Source organism: Colletotrichum truncatum, assembly GCF_014235925.2.
Source record: "Colletotrichum truncatum strain CMES1059 chromosome Unknown Contig_0012, whole genome shotgun sequence".
In the NCBI taxonomy this organism is placed as follows: domain Eukaryota; kingdom Fungi; phylum Ascomycota; class Sordariomycetes; order Glomerellales; family Glomerellaceae; genus Colletotrichum; species Colletotrichum truncatum.
In genome coordinates this window covers 207,725-223,512 of record NW_027222409.1, presented here as the reverse complement: position 1 = coordinate 223,512, position 15,788 = coordinate 207,725, and the positions used below count along the sequence as shown (strand labels likewise).

At 46.1% G+C, this 15,788-nt stretch overlaps 3 protein-coding genes across 3 annotated transcripts; 2 read left to right on the top strand and 1 right to left on the bottom strand.

Annotated features, from left to right (window-relative positions):
* Positions 1–1,448: 1,448 nt before the first annotated feature.
* CTRU02_214879 (uncharacterized protein) lies at positions 1,449–2,402 on the top strand (the record flags this gene model as incomplete). The annotated part of the gene is made up of 1 exon (XM_036726608.1): positions 1,449–2,402. The coding sequence occupies one exon, from the start codon at positions 1,449–1,451 to the stop codon at positions 2,400–2,402; it is 954 nt and encodes a 317-aa protein (XP_036581795.1).
* A 4,342-nt stretch (positions 2,403–6,744) lies between these two features.
* Positions 6,745–10,978, top strand: CTRU02_214878 (multidrug resistance protein; the record flags this gene model as incomplete). The annotated part of the gene is made up of 3 exons (XM_036726609.1): positions 6,745–10,305; positions 10,373–10,536; positions 10,600–10,978. 3 exons carry the CDS (start codon positions 6,745–6,747, stop codon positions 10,976–10,978), a joined length of 4,104 nt encoding a protein of 1,367 aa, XP_036581796.1.
* Positions 10,979–11,430: 452 nt separating this feature from the next.
* On the bottom strand, positions 11,431–14,784 carry CTRU02_214877 (caib baif family enzyme; the record flags this gene model as incomplete). The annotated part of the gene is made up of 2 exons (XM_036726610.1): positions 11,431–14,221; positions 14,279–14,784. 2 exons carry the CDS (start codon positions 14,782–14,784, stop codon positions 11,431–11,433), a joined length of 3,297 nt encoding a protein of 1,098 aa, XP_036581797.1.
* Between the last annotated feature and the right edge of the window lie 1,004 nt (positions 14,785–15,788).

The following is a 15,788-nucleotide window of genomic DNA, read 5'->3' as shown; positions in this document are numbered from 1 at the left end:
TTTGGCCGATCTTTGGGTGATCGAATCTTCATCCGAAATAACGTTGGCAGTCCACCTGTTTGCCCCTTGCTTGATGTTGTCTCCACAAAATGACTAGCTATTATTGGATTACTGATCAACAATTTTCTGTAATTGGTTGTCAAACGACGTGATAAGGGCTATGTTATAAGAAGTGTGGCCTTTGCCGCTCTCCGTCTTGTTGTAATTTGATCTGTTTGCTATGATCTCTCTATATTTTCCCTCTTTTCCTTTTTTTGTCATTGCCCATTTCCGTCCTGGATGGGCTTGAATTGTCTCCCAAAGCAATGTTTGGGTTTGCCCTAGGCTACCACACTCCTTTCGGGCAGATCACTAATCTCCAGCGCTAAACCTTTGAAAATCGGGACCTGCACCTATAAAACCTGAAACCATGCTTTGGTAAAGAGAATGAGCCGGGAGATGGTCTCCAGGGGGTATCGAGCTCCAAAAGCTGTAGCTTTCTGAAGGTTACGAGATTCTATGTCACATCTTGCCTCTCCATTCGCCCTTGGGTATTATGATGAAAAGCCAAGCTTATGATTCGTCTGGATACGAAGAGAATTTCTTACTTTTCGGAGATCAGGAATTCTCCCAACTAATGTCTGAAGTTATCTTGTGAAAATTACAACCGGCTGAAGGTCAAGGAGAGCTCAATGTAGCCGATGGAATGCCGTAATGGGTTAGTTTGGGTCCATTTTTCCATAGTAGCAGACAGAAATCGAATCAGCGGGGCCACTGGAAAATTTCTGCTCCATCACAGACATCTCCCCTCAAAATGGATGGCTAGGCAAAGAATCTTACTGCGTACGACCTGGATCATCAGGAATGCTGCGGATAATTCTAACGCCCCTGCAAATCGAAGATGTTGGCATTACTTGGGTGCTTACTAACCTGAATTTTTCTTAATAGAGAGGGAGAATCAAACGTGGGCATAACGTAGGCTTTGCAAGAGAAAGAGACCAAAAACGTCCAATAAGTCATAATGTGGAGTCCTACTCACATTGTTCGACCAGCCTGTTTGAATATTCTGACAGCGTGAGAAATCCATGGGTACGTTTGATATGAATGCTGACAATATCAGATCTAGAGCGCCTGGAACATGATGGGAGGCGTTGTATAGGTTCAACAATCAACCCGTTTTCGTCCGTCCGCCGGCGACAATTACTATTACTAATAACTCTTCCCCTAACCTACGTTTGCTGCGGGAGTCTCGCCCCGTGACCCCGAGATATGCGGGGTCTTGCAGTGATTATGAATCAGCGTAGAGTTCTGCAGTATACGTTCTAAGGGGTTCCCGTCTTTATGTCATGTTTAATCTCACAATCTACTGAATACAACGCGGTACAAATTATCTAGTGATTAAGACCTTCAATCTCTGCGTACGTGCCTCCAATCTGAAACTTTAATTTATATCTCATTTCGATCCTATCATGAGTCCTACGATACTCGTCGTTGGCGCCACCGGCAACACGGGTCGAGGTGTCGTGGAAACTCTTTCCCGACTTCTCAATACTCAGAGTCATCTTTGCAGCTACAGTATTCTCGCTCTCACTCGCTCCAAAGATGGAACTGCGGCAAAACAGCTTGCTACGCTTCCTCATGTGGAGGTTGTCGAAAAGCATTGGGTCACAATCAATGCAGATTGGCTTCGTCATCAAAACGTAAAGAGAGCTTTCATCGCATCACACAACCAGCCTAATCAGTTTGCGGAAGAATCAAACTTTTACGTCAGCGCACTCAACGCCAATGTTCAATACGTGGTCCGCATCTCGACGACTGCGGCCAATGTCCGCCCAGACTCTCCTGTTTACTACCCCAGGTCACACTGGGCCATTGAGGCTCTGCTAGACACTACGGAGTTCCGAAACTTGTGGTGGACTTCGCTTCAACCTAACGTCTTTACACAACAGTACCTTGCATCTGCCGTTGAATGGGTCAAGGCATTCCAAAAGACGGGCAAGAAGGGGACTCTGAAGCTCATGGCATCCAAGGATGTCCCGGTCGGCATTGTTGATCCTAACGAAGTTGGAGCCTTTGCCGCTCACCTTCTGCTCCAAGATGACCCGAAAGCGCACAGCCGGGCAAGATATGTTCTTAATGGCCCTGTGGACATCACTGGCCAGCAAATTGTGGACTTAGTGGAGAGTTATTCTGGAACAAAGGTTGATAAAGTAATATTCAAGGACTTATCATTTATCGAATACCTTGCAAAAGATGCTCCTGAGGGATCTCGAGATATTATTCTCTCGATCAAGCGTGCCCAGGAGACAGCATGGGAAGGGAGGTGTACTGCATCGACCACAAGCAAGGAGGTTACTCAGCTAGCACCACTTAAAAGGGTGCCATCGGAGATCTTCAAGGAGATGATTGCAGCATCTGAGTAACAATGAATAAATCAAACTAGAGGATAGCTCGATTATTACCCGCTTCCACCGTTGGATTACTCTCGAATCAAGCCAAATACTACCATAGGTCATATGGGACCGGGAAGTGCCTGGTTGTCAGGCTGATATTGCCGGGTGGTAATGGGATGCTGATCGATGTACGTTAGATAACTTAACATTTGATGTAAAAGATAACCATATATTTGGATCATTTCCATGGAGAACATTCTTAGCTGTTAGTTCAAAAGACAAGGGGACATGCTAATCCATCCTGGTGTCTTGGTACTCATTTATAGCAAGTAAACCTTTCCTACCATCACGCGTATATGTGTGAGTCTTTGTTCCAATTATTATAAATTGCGACTTACACTGTTATGAGGATCCATTCTTTAGTGAAGCCTCAACTGTGATGGAAAGCACTTGTGGCTGGGTCGGTCACGTATTGTTCCGGTCCCAGCAAGTGGATTCAGATTTACCGAGGATATAAGACTTTGACTAGAGGTATATAAGTTGAGACAGCCTTTGACTCTTGTTTTTAAAAAAAAAGAAGGGTTGCTTGGAGGACTTTGTCAGAAAATTAGTTGAATTCAGTTTGATTTGTCATCTAAATTTAGTTATAGATGAATTCGTGAAAGACTTCAACGGCAGTGTAATACGATTTCCTGAGATTGCGCAACCTTAGAATCCCGTCTTTTGAATTGGCTCCGAGGCCGATGCTGAGCTCCGTCAAGAGTGCTTCCCTTTGCCTATCAGACAGTAAACACGCTTGACTATCGCTCAACGCTGTATTTGTCCCAAGGCAACACTCTATTGCATTCAGGAAATACAAGATCACTTCGCAGAAGTATATACCCTGTGCGCAGGGCTGTGATAGTGTCATGCCCCCAAACATGAAATCCGGCACGGCATGAATGGGTTGAAAATGCAGACGTTTGATGCGTGGTAAAAGGTGCCTAATATTTAACTCCAAAAGCCCGACAATTTGACTCAAGGCACTGGTGATCATCAGAGCGAGCGGTTGTGATAATGGTTTAGTATAGACTCTCAAAGATGACTGGACACAAAAGTCCTCATCGTGGGATAGCGAAGTCGGAGAGAGTAAATTCTCATAGGAAACTGCCGGTCGTTGACCTTGCAGCAAGGACCCATCCGTCCGGGTTGTAAGGAGACGGGTCGAAATTCCTGCAAATTCTTCAATGGTCCTCAAAACGAACTCAGCCAATATCTTGTTGTCGACAAACAGCGGTCCTTGTTGGCTGATGAGGGAGTCTAGATTTATTGACGCTTTATTCGCCTCTGCTGCGGCCGTGCGGGTGTATAAGTCGAGGTTTATCTTCGAAAGACTACCAAGTGCTTCTGAATCATCTATTAGCCAACTGGTCTTCTGTTCTTGCGGTATCATCGGCATGATTGTCGAAAGAGAGGTACTGATGCTACCGCCAAGAGATGAGTTCGATGGAGTTTTGTAATGCGACGGTGTGGTTGGTGTACTATCGGTTGGAGACAATCCCGCTCCAAGAGCGGTGGACTTGGTCGATGTTTTGAAGTTGTCCCATGCGAAAATTTCTTCAAGTAATAATTCCATACCCGGATCGGCTTGCTGCTCTCCGCCTATAAATGCGGACCTGTCTGCCCAAACAGCTGGCGCAGGTGCTGAAGGCAAATTCGGAGAGAAATAAGTGTCGGGAGAACAATTCAGAGGCTTCGATAGTGATCGAAGAGAGTTTTCAGATGTGGGAGTAAGTTGTTGATGATCAGGTTTTTTGGTAGTTTGGGGTAGAATATCTTCCGATGCGAGAGCGGATACCAAAGTGTCCTGAAGCGCTTCCCCAGAAGATGAAATTATTCGCCGAGGCCGCCCAATCCTCTTCTGCTGCCCTGCTATGCAGTCTATTTCAAGTTCAATGCATCGGGAGCATCTGGTATCATTTGGTTGAAGACGGCGACACCTTGACTTATGTCTCCTGCATCCTTCGCAAGAGGTACGTCTCTGTGTTGAATGGACTTTTGTAATGCCCATTTTCAATTGTTGATATGTGTGCGTAAACGAATTGTGCGTGTGGTGAACTTGAGCTCTTTTTGGTAGCTATTGGAGAGAAGTCCAAAGGTCGTCGCCAAAAGTGTTACTTGGACATCCACCACGGTTTGGGTGTCTCTTATTAAAGCATCCGCGGAGGGTTTAAAACTCCAGCCATGGGTGAAGATCCACCTCTAACCTGATTAGGAGCATTAATGATCGGCCACTATTCGACTAGTCCGTGAAACACAGCCTCGGATCCTCTTCGTTGCGGAGCAAAGCAAGCCTCCGGTATCACTAATCAGGTAAGCCGCTCAATTAGGTTTCGAGAAAAGGGACGCTGGGCGACACAATGGCTTACATCTAGTGGATGCAGCCCAAAGGGGCCAATGTGATTTTCGTATAGCCTCAACAGATCCAGAGTAAGTTTACATCTTGAGTTGCTCAAAGGCTACGTCGCCTGTCTAGTGAACCATGCTGGCGTCGAGAATGTGGTTTGCTTCAAATGATACAAGCATCAATGATGCGAGGTCCCTGATGGTACCGGCAAAATCGCAATCCGACCACGGAAATTAGATGTTAGGTTGTGGACTTATTTACTATGACTCCGGACGACGAACTGATTGATCAAAGTTCAATTGTACATATTCAGAATACATTACCAGACAAGGTCTCCCTTGACTGGATACATATGTAAAAAGATGGAAATATTGCTGTTGTCGTTCCAGACCCGCTTCGAACCCCGGTAGTGCCACAAAGATTACTGAACACTGCGCTGCCACTTTTCAGCTTCACTCTGTTCCGCTCATAGCTCAATTATTCAATGCGTGTCTCGAAGAAGGGCCTGGATTTCTAATCCATAATAAATGTATCTCCACTTCATTCTAGCAAACCAATCATCTTCTAGTTATTCGTATTCAATGAGGTCAGATTATGGCTGATAGTTGAATAAACCTTTTCCTCTAGTGTAGGGGCATTAAAGCTCTGCTTATCGAAGAGAATTATGAACAAGAACAAGCTTGGTGCCATCGCTTCCCCCTGTAACGTCCCACACCCACTTCTGGGCACCCCCCACATTTGGGCACCCCATTTACACCAAAAACGCCGTTTTTCGAAATTCTATATTAAACTAAATACTTTACTTATTAAAGAGAATAAATATATATTAAATAGATTAAGACTTAATTATAATACTTAAGTAGCTATATACTAGTATTATTAATAATAAGTATTATAAATTCAAGGTTTAACATTTATAATACTAATTTACCTAGCCTATATCTTAATATATAAAATAGGTAGAGATATTTAACTAATATGATTAGAATTTTTAAGTAAGATATAGTAGATTTATATATTCTTATACTTAGTAAAAAATTCTTTAAGCTTAGAATAATATTTTAAAATTTCCCTTAAGAAAAGTTTCTATTATAGAATTTTAACCCTTAATTATACTATATTTACTAAAGTAATACTTTTAAATCTCTTTTAGATATAATTATATACTTTTAATAAGTATAAATATTAATTTCCTAGATTTTTTAAATAAGTATATATAAGCGAAAATATATTTTTCTAATGTTAAGGAATACTAGTAAGTTACTAGTATCTACTAACATTTTAAAGCTTTTAGTTTTAAACTTCTATATTATAACTATTATTATATTTAAACCTTTATAAAAAATTAGATGGCTATAATTATACTTAACATAGTTTATATATATTTTCTTTTCTTAGTAAGTATAGTAGTTAGTTTAATATAGAATTTCGAAAAACGGCGTTTTTGGTGTAAATGGGGTGCCCAAATGTGGGGGGTGCCCAGAAGTGGGTGTGGGACGTTATTGGATGTCAAAACAGAACCTACCGTTTCTTTACGGGTGATACATACATTTTAGATCCAGAATTAGTCATAGCGCGCTTTTCAGTTGTCCCGCCCCTTGTGTGTCCGGTGAGGATGAACTCCCCTCGGAGGCTTTTGCATCGCTGGCGTCATGACTCTGCTTCGCGCATGCACGTCATTAGAAAGCCCCAAATTTCATTCACACAAGATGTGTGTTCAGATCATAATGGTTACAGTATACATGTCCGACGTTCCCGGCTTCAGATGGCTGATAAATCATCACACCAAGCATCGTCGACCTGTGCCTGCTTCAGAGTTTTTACCTGGCGAGTCTTACTTGTATATCAATAACTACGCCGTCAAACACGAGTTTTAGATGATATCGACAGACAACGAACCTCACGATAAAGCACACATTAAGGCATTCCGAATACAATCGAATTACAACCCTAATCACGACGTCAATCGCTGTGCAAATTCGAAGAATGGAGAACCCAAATGAAGAAGAAGGGGAACAGCCCAGGAAGCTCGGTGTTACCTGGCGGAACCTTACTGTCAAGGGAGTTCACAACGATGCAGCTTTCAACGAGAATGTCGTTTCTCAACTCTATCCTTTCCACAAGACCAACAAATCTCGCCCATTAAAAACAATTATCGACAATTCCTCAGGTTGCGTAAAGCCAGGAGAGATGTTACTCGTCCTCGGGCGCCCCGGCGCTGGCTGTACTAGTTTGTTAAATGTACTATCCAACAATCGGTCCGGTTATAAAGAGGTTACTGGAGAAGTTTTCTTTGGAAGCATGTCCGACAAGGAGGCCAAGCAATATCGCGGTCAAATCGTCATGAACACAGAAGAGGAGATCTTCTACCCGGCGTTGTCTGTTCAAGATACCATAAATTTTGCCACACGTATGAAAGTCCCGCGTGAGCTTCCACCCGGGTTCAAGACACCCGAGGAATACGTGCAGCACAGGAAGGACTTCCTCCTGCGCCTAGCTGGCATCACTCATACCGCATCCACCAAAGTGGGCGATGCCTTTACCAGGGGTGTTTCCGGTGGAGAAAGAAAACGCGTTTCAATTTTAGAATGTCTGGCTACTCGTGCCAGCGTCTTCTGTTGGGACAACTCTACAAGAGGTCTTGATGCAAGCACGGCCCTTGAGTGGATCAAAACAATGAGGGAGATGACCGATTCCCTCGGACTTACTACCATCATCACCCTCTACCAGGCGGGCAACGGCATTTACGAGCACTTCGACAAGGTTCTGGTTCTGGATGAGGGAAAGCAAATTTTTTACGGCCCTCAAAAAGAAGCAGTTCCCTTTATGACCGAGCAAGGTTTCTTGAGAGATTCTGGTTCGAACCGCTCAGATTTCTTGACAGGCGTAACCGTCCCTACCGAACGCATCATCGCCCCTGGTTTCGAGAAAACTTTCCCTCGAAATGCTGACGAGATTCGCGGAGCGTACGATTGCACAGCTCTTAAAGCTAAAATGGATGAGGAGGCCCGGCTTTACCCTACAAGTGACCAAGCTATCCAGAACACCGCCTTATTCAAAGAATTGGTTGCTAGTGAGAAACATAGGGGGGTTTCTGATAGCTCGCCTGTTACTTCCAGCTTCTTCAGCCAAGTCAAAGCCGCTGTCATTCGACAGTCACAGCTCTTGTGGGGCGATAAATCGACTCTGTTGATGAAGCAAGGTGCTACAGTTGTCCAGTCTCTTGTCGGAGGCTCGCTCTTCTATGCAGCTCCCGACAATTCGCTCGGTCTCTTTCTGAAGGGTGGCGCCCTCTTTTTCTCAATTCTCTACAACGCACTCCTCGCTCTTTCTGAAGTTACAGACTCTTTTACGGGCAGACCAATCTTGGCTAAACACAGATCCTTTGCGCTCTATAGACCGGCCGCCGTTTGTATCGCCCAGATCGTTGCGGATATTCCTATTCTTCTTTTCCAAGTAACTCATTTTGGCCTTGTTTTGTACTTCATGGTAGGCCTCAAGCTTTCTGCCGCAGCCTTCTTCACATACCTCTGCACAAATTTCGTCACCGCCATGACCATGACGGCGGCCTTCCGCCTTATCGGCGCCGCTTTTCCGACATTCGATGCCGCGACCAAAGTTTCTGGTCTGACAATCGTCAGTTTCTTCGTATACATGGGCTACATGATTTTCAAATCTGAAATGCATCCATGGCTAGGCTGGATATTTTGGATCAACCCAATGGCATACGCCTTCGAAGCCCTTCTCGGCAATGAGTTTCATGGCCAAGATCTTCCGTGTGTCGGTCCCAACCTCATCCCCAATGGCCCCGGCTACGGCACTGGCGAAGGACAGCAGGCGTGTGCTGGAGTTGCTGGCGCGAGGATTGGTGCTACAAGCGTTACAGGCGACGAGTATCTTGCAGCAATGTCCTTCAGCCATACTCATGTTTGGCGTAACGTGGGCATTATCTGCGCATGGTGGGTGTTGTACGTTGGACTTACCATATTCTTCACCTCAAAGTGGCGACTTTTGGGAGAAGGTGGCCGTAGCCTCCTGATTCCTCGAGAACAGCAGAAGAAATCACAACACATTTTGGGTCACACAGACGAAGAAACCTTACAAACTGAAAAGCCTTCGACTGATTCTTCGCCTACAGTCTCTGACAGCGAGTCTGGCCAGGATCTTATTCGTAACAACAGCATCTTTACCTGGAGAAATCTGACATATACCGTCAAAACCCCCGACGGCGACCGCGTCCTTCTCGACAATGTCCAAGGTTATGTCCGTCCCGGTATGCTTGGTGCTCTTATGGGGTCTTCTGGAGCTGGAAAAACGACGCTTCTTGATGTACTTGCCCAACGAAAGACTGAAGGCACAATTCATGGATCGATCTTGGTGGATGGCCGTCCACTTCCAATTTCATTTCAACGTTCGGCCGGATACGTGGAACAACTTGACGTCCATGAGCCTTTAGCAACGGTTCGAGAAGCTTTGGAATTCTCTGCTCTCCTACGTCAACCTCGAGATACGCCCGACGCTGAAAAGCTCCGGTACGTTGATACGATTATCGACCTTCTCGAACTCCATGATCTTGAGCATACACTCGTGGGTCGACCCGGGGCTGGTCTTTCAGTTGAACAGCGCAAACGACTTACTATCGGTGTTGAGTTGGTGGCCAAGCCAAGCATCTTGATATTTTTGGACGAGCCTACTTCAGGCCTTGATGGACAAGCTGCTTATAATACTGTCCGATTCCTTCGAAAATTAGCTTCTGCCGGACAGGCTATCCTCGTAACCATCCACCAACCGTCAGCACAGTTATTCTCGCAATTCGATAGCCTTCTCCTGCTCGCTAAGGGCGGCAAGACTACGTACTTTGGCCCTATTGGTGAAAACGGGAATACTATCAAAGGTTACTTTGAACGATACGGAGAGCCTTGCTCGCCAGAAGAGAACCCGGCTGAATACATTATCAATGTGGTCTCTGGGGCTGGGCAACAGTCTCATCAAGATTGGAACAAGGTTTGGCTAGAATCTCCGGAACATGCGCGACTTACTGAAGAGCTGGACAACATCATCACAACAGGAGCAAGCCGAGAACCAGAGCAGCACACCGATGACGGACAAGAATTTGCAGCCTCCATGTGGACGCAAGTTAGGCTTGTCACCCACCGTATGAATATCTCTCTCTTCAGAAACACGGAGTATATCAACAACAAGTTTGCGCTTCACATAACCCTGCCGCTACTTAACGGATTCTCTTTCTGGATGATTGGAGATCGTCTTACAGATCTTCAGATGAATCTTTTCAGCATCTTCAACCTTATCTTTGTGGCGCCGGGAGTCATTTCGCAACTCCAGCCACTGTTCATTGACCGTCGAGATATCTACGAAGCTCGTGAGAAGAAGAGCAAAATGTATCACTGGGCTCCGTTCGTAACGGGTCTTATCGTTTCAGAGTTCCCATACTTGCTTCTCTGCGCTCTCATGTATTACGTCTGCTGGTACTTCACATGCGGTTTCCCGACCTCGCCTGCGCATGCTGGGAGTGTATTCTTCGTTGTGGTAAGAATGCTCAAACATCATCCATTTAATGAGATGTTAGCGAATATGATTGCTGACTTCAACCTAGGTTATGTATGAAACTTTGTATACCGGCATAGGACAAATGATTGCCGCCTATGCCCCCAATGCCGTTTTTGCATCTCTAGTCAATCCGCTAGTTATCACAACGTTGGTTTCTTTCTGCGGAGTCATGGTGCCGTATAGCCAAATTCAAAACTTTTGGAAATACTGGTGAGTCTTCTTTTGAAGTAACATGTGGAGACTAAGATTATTTCTAACCGTGCTATCATATAGGATATATTATCTTGACCCTTTCAACTATCTCCTGAGTTCCCTACTTGTATTCACGACCTGGGACAAAACCGTTGACTGCGATGAGGGTGAGCTAGCAGTTTTTCATCCACCTGCAAATCAAACATGTGGTGCCTACCTTGGTGATTACCAGTTGGGCATGGGCGCGAGTACAAATCTTCTTAACCCAAATGCGACATCTGACTGCCGCGTATGTCAGTTTACACATGGTGGTGACTTCCTACGGACTCTCAATATTGAAAAAGAGTCTTATGGTTGGCGGAACGCTGGAATCGTTGTAATATTTGTGTTTGGGTGTTATGGGATGGTATACCTCATGATGAAGCTCCGGACAAAAGCGACGAAGAAAGCCCAATCTTGAGCTACAGCTCTTTCTTTTCTACAAGAGGTGAGAAAATGGTTATTATTCCTCTGAACCTGGAATATTGGAAGAAGTTCCGTTTAAAGTAGCACTTTGTTCTTTTGAGGGAAAGGCTTTATAAAGATAGGGAGACCCTATGTTAGGATACACACATGGAAAAATCACTGCTTTTATAATACATAGTTTAATAATTACTTGCTCTGTTTTTCGTTTTCATGCTCATAGAAAGAAATTGGCAATGAGCCAGGATATGAGCACAAGCCTGCACAATCTTTACGAATGACACGATGAGCCTGGCCGTAGTCTGGCATAGACTTTGAGAATATAAATCTGAAGATAGAAACGTATCCCTATAGTATCTCAAATAGTAGTAAAAGTGGAAAAGAAACCATTAGAATTTGCTCATTATTACTATAACCACCTTATATTGAACACGTCTTGAATAACCTAGATTACAGCCAGTCAGGGGTATCAGACCCTAAGGGCTTGGGCATAATATCCCAACTAATCTCAACTCCCTCAATACAAGCGCTATGTTTGATGGCTTTCATCGGACCGAATCCCGTTTCCTTTGTTTCATAGTATTCTTTTGGAACATCATCCGGTGCTTCATAGTCTTTGCTGTCGAAGCCCGTCTCCCCAGCGTACTGTCCCAAGCTCCGCAAGTATTTCATTACCCCAGCAAGAGACACATCAACCCGCCAAGAACCTCCCTGAACTGTTCGCTTATATAAAGCAGCAATTACACCGGTTGCTAGCCAGTATCCTCCGGCGTGGTCAAGCGCCTGACAAGGCGTCGGGCGCGCGGCCTCTCCTTTTCCGGCATGCTCCGCCTCCGAGATATTCATACCAGAGCATGTTTGTACAAGAGAGTCATATCCTCTTCGGCCGGACCAAGGTCCGCAAGGACCGAATGCTGACATATTCGCAATGATGATGGATGGGTTGATCTTGATGACTTCCTCTGGAGAGAGTCCGTATCCAGCAAGACTGCCCGGTCGGAATCCTTGTATAAACACGTCTGCAGTCTTGATTAACTCAACCAGACGGGCCTTGTCTGAAGGATTATGGATGTCAAGCTGAACAGTCCGCTTTCCGCGTCCAAAGTCACGGTCCATGGTTGGAAGGTCTGGCAAATTGGGTGAAGTCACCCAGATAACATCTGCGCCATGGGCAGCGAGAGTTTTGCCAGCCAACGGGGCGGCGATGACCCGGCTCATCTCTACCACACGTAGGCCTTGCAGACTCTTGGAGTTGCCGCTTGCCATTTTTGTAGGCAGACCGTTCGGCCCGCTAGAAGATAGCTGAGAGATCCCGATGGGAAGGTTGCTAATAGCCTTGGATTGAGGCAGAGCATCCCACTGGCCGTAAGTCCTCAAAGCGTATGTAGCCAATTTGCCCTCGACTGTTGCAGCAGTCTCGAGATCGATGCTCGCCCAATCAGAGATTTTTTCCGATAGCTGCTGTCTGCTGGATCCTCTAGGCAAGCCAACCAGCTCAAGAATGCCGTTTGCGTGGTTGGGGAATGAATCGTGTACACGGACATATCCGTCCGAAGTCTTATGAAGACCTCCAATTGGACCCCACGGAGAAGGTGTCGGCTTTCCGTCAAGCACGTAAAGTCTCTCGGACTTGAACTCTACCGTTGCGTGTTCAAGGGGGACATTGACTCTTGGAACTGCGGTGCCGTTGCGAAGAGCATGGATTTGAGCAGCGGCAAGAGCAGATAAAGCGATGGAGCTTTGAGCGAGGATTCCGATTTTGTATGATGAGGGCAACGTTGGTGCTCCGTCATTTTCAAGTTGAATAGAGCTCAGTGCCTCCGTGGGAAGTTCCAAGGCTTTCCAGATCTCCTCGGTTACATCTTGGGCCGAGTAGCTGTCACGCCGTATTTGGCTGGGCTCAGTAGCGTGGCCATTCGTCAAATTCTGATTAGAAGACTTTGCGGCAGGGATTCTGATGTCGAGTAGAGGAGCATGTTGTTGGGTGCCCAACGTGTCACGCTCACCAACACTGCCTTGGGCCCATGGTCTTGCGATGGTACACTTCCAAGCGAGTGCGGGCTCGAAGTACATGTTTGTGAGAATGTCCTTATCAGTGACATGGTAAAGAGACTTGATAGTTTCGTTCGTAAAGACATTTGCATCTTTAACTCGCTTAAAGACGGCAAGATCGTCAAACATGACGTCAAAAGTCATCTCAAATGGCCCAGAGTTCTTAGACCGAACGATGCGAGCGATTTGGCTTAGGGGTGCCTCGCCACTAGGGACGGACTTTGAAACCAAAGGGGCAAGCTTGCCGTCATCAAGCTCTTTGAATAGCTCAGGAGAGAAGGGCTTCAAGGGCTCGGGTGCCACACCAGAAGAGCCAACAGTCTGGAGCTGGATAGGGAAGAGGGAAACCTCCTCTCCCACGTCTAGACCCACAAGATGATAGAGGCTAAACTTGAAGACTGCACCCGCATCTTGCTCATGGGGAGACAAGGGACTAGCAAAGTTTCCTGTTGTTGCGACTTGGTCTGGGTAAGCAAAATGCAGGATAGAAGCTCGAACATTGTTGGCGATTGTGTGAGACAGCTCTGACGTAGGCGCTACAACCTCTCCTAGTACAGCAATTTCGTGGGGACAAGCTTGGATGGGCTCAAGAGGGCCCATTACTCCGTCTTTTCCATAGATGTGGTACAAGAGACGGCATTGCTCAGTCTTGTCCAATTCGGGGAAGAGCTTTTGTGAATACACACGTACTCGCTCGAGGAAAGCGTCGATTTGGCTGATGAGAATTGGATCCCGGATACCGCCAATGAAGATAGTGCGGTAGCCTAGGTGGGTAACACCTTCTAGCTTGATTTGATAAGGGGTTGTCTCAAAAACAGCTCCAGAAACACGACAGGTCTTTGGAGTAACCTGCTCATATTTGGCTTCGTCAAGGTTGAGAATGCCGCCAGGACCAGGGAGACGGTCGGGCCTAGTCTTTTCATAGAGGGTGTGCGCCGCAACTGATAAAGGCGTGCATCGCTCTGCTGGTGATAGAGGGGTGAGGTCGAAGGAGTCTTTCCTCATGGTGGCAATCATTGATCGTCCCTTAGGAACAGCACAAATGCCACCACATTCCATAATCTTACCCATATGCCATGCAACAGCTGGAAGCACTCCTCGGCTAATAGAAAAAGCTGCAAAAGGTGCTGGGTCATACGACCTTCCACCAATAATAATATCTGGGTTGTCACCCAGGGCCTCAATGAAACTTTCAAACCATTAGTTAGACTCATACTGTATCAACTCTTAAACAGGGCTTACTTACGGCTCGGCGCCTATCTGAGCAACAACATCTACTGCGCCATCCACTACCTCAGGCAGCAGCTCCTCGACAGGGCCACAAGGACCAACTCGACCCTGCGATATCCTTGACTTGATCAATTCACGGTTCATACCGGCCTGGATTGTGGCCACCTTGAAGGAATAGCCTTTTTGCTCGGCGATTTCTGTTACCAGATTGAGCATCTCTGCGACGTGTTTATTGCTTCCATCACCACCAGCAGAACCAATGAGGACCTTAATTTTGTGATGAAAACAAGCGGCGAGAATTGGTTCCAGGTCTCGAACATAAGAACCTCGGCCGCAGGTCATCTTACCCATTCCAAGCTTATAGGGACCGCCATCCGTTGAGCCACTGTCGACGATAATGGCAGCAGGCTTGTACTTGGTAATTCCATACCAGAAGTGGTCAGAGTCGTAACCATAGCCAAGCATGGCATTTGGTGTGAGAATAGTGAAAGGATCCATGGGCGGGGTGGTTGCTGCTGGCATTTTGCTGTCGTTGATGAATCCCGGAGGCTTTGTTTGCTGGGCAGGGTGAAGCTTGATATTTCAATAAGAAATGTCTCAGAGTACGATGAAGCTTGCGTGAACACTACCCTTGACTGTTTTGTATTACTAGATAATAAAGATCGTCTTTTAGATTAACAATCGTCGTTTTGAGGATGAAGCTTCTGGGCTAGCGGGGGCGAACCACATCAGCCTACCCCACGGTTGCTAGGGGCTTGGAGACCGGTAAGTGAGGTCGTTACTACCGAGCATCAAGCTGTTTGGAAGCCGACCGACATCGGTCTTTTGCATATTTCGGTATCTTCCGCCTTCGAGCCGATAGAGACTCGGCATGTTGACCACCAACGGGTTCCTGTCGGTATCTTTGAGGGATTTCGGTATTCAAAACTTACCGAGGATAGTGTGCAACTAGTTCTTCATGCCGATCACACGGTTCCGACGAAGGCGGTAGCATGGCTTAATGATTTCATAAAATCATTTTTATCATAGTAGTTTGTCTGAAAACAGTGATTTGAACCCTTTTCAGCCTCGGTATAATCTTTCTTGTACATTGTGTTGCCGTTATTCCCGTTTTTTGAATCAATACCATTATTGATGCAAACTAACTTGAGGACAAAACCCATTCCAACTCTCCACTAGCTCTTTGTCGGGTAAATAGCGGTTGAGCAAGGGCGATGACACGTTGGGGATTGATTCAACGCCGGCGGAGTCGGCATTAATGCCGAAAGATGAATCAGTCCATTTCCCTCTCCACATCCATCTCGCTCAGCATCCCCGTCAGTTTAGGCAGTTGGCGGAAGCTTTCCCCGTGGGGTCTGAGGTTTTGCTCCCCAACTTCTTCCTTGTTCTAGTTGGACTTAGTCTAAAGCTGTTTCTCCGCTCAACCGGTCTTGTCCATATAGAAATACCTTGGCCGAAGACATGTCATCGCGAATCAATCCAGGAGCAACAGTACGATCTCCTCAAGTCGGCTTATGGTTTGAGCT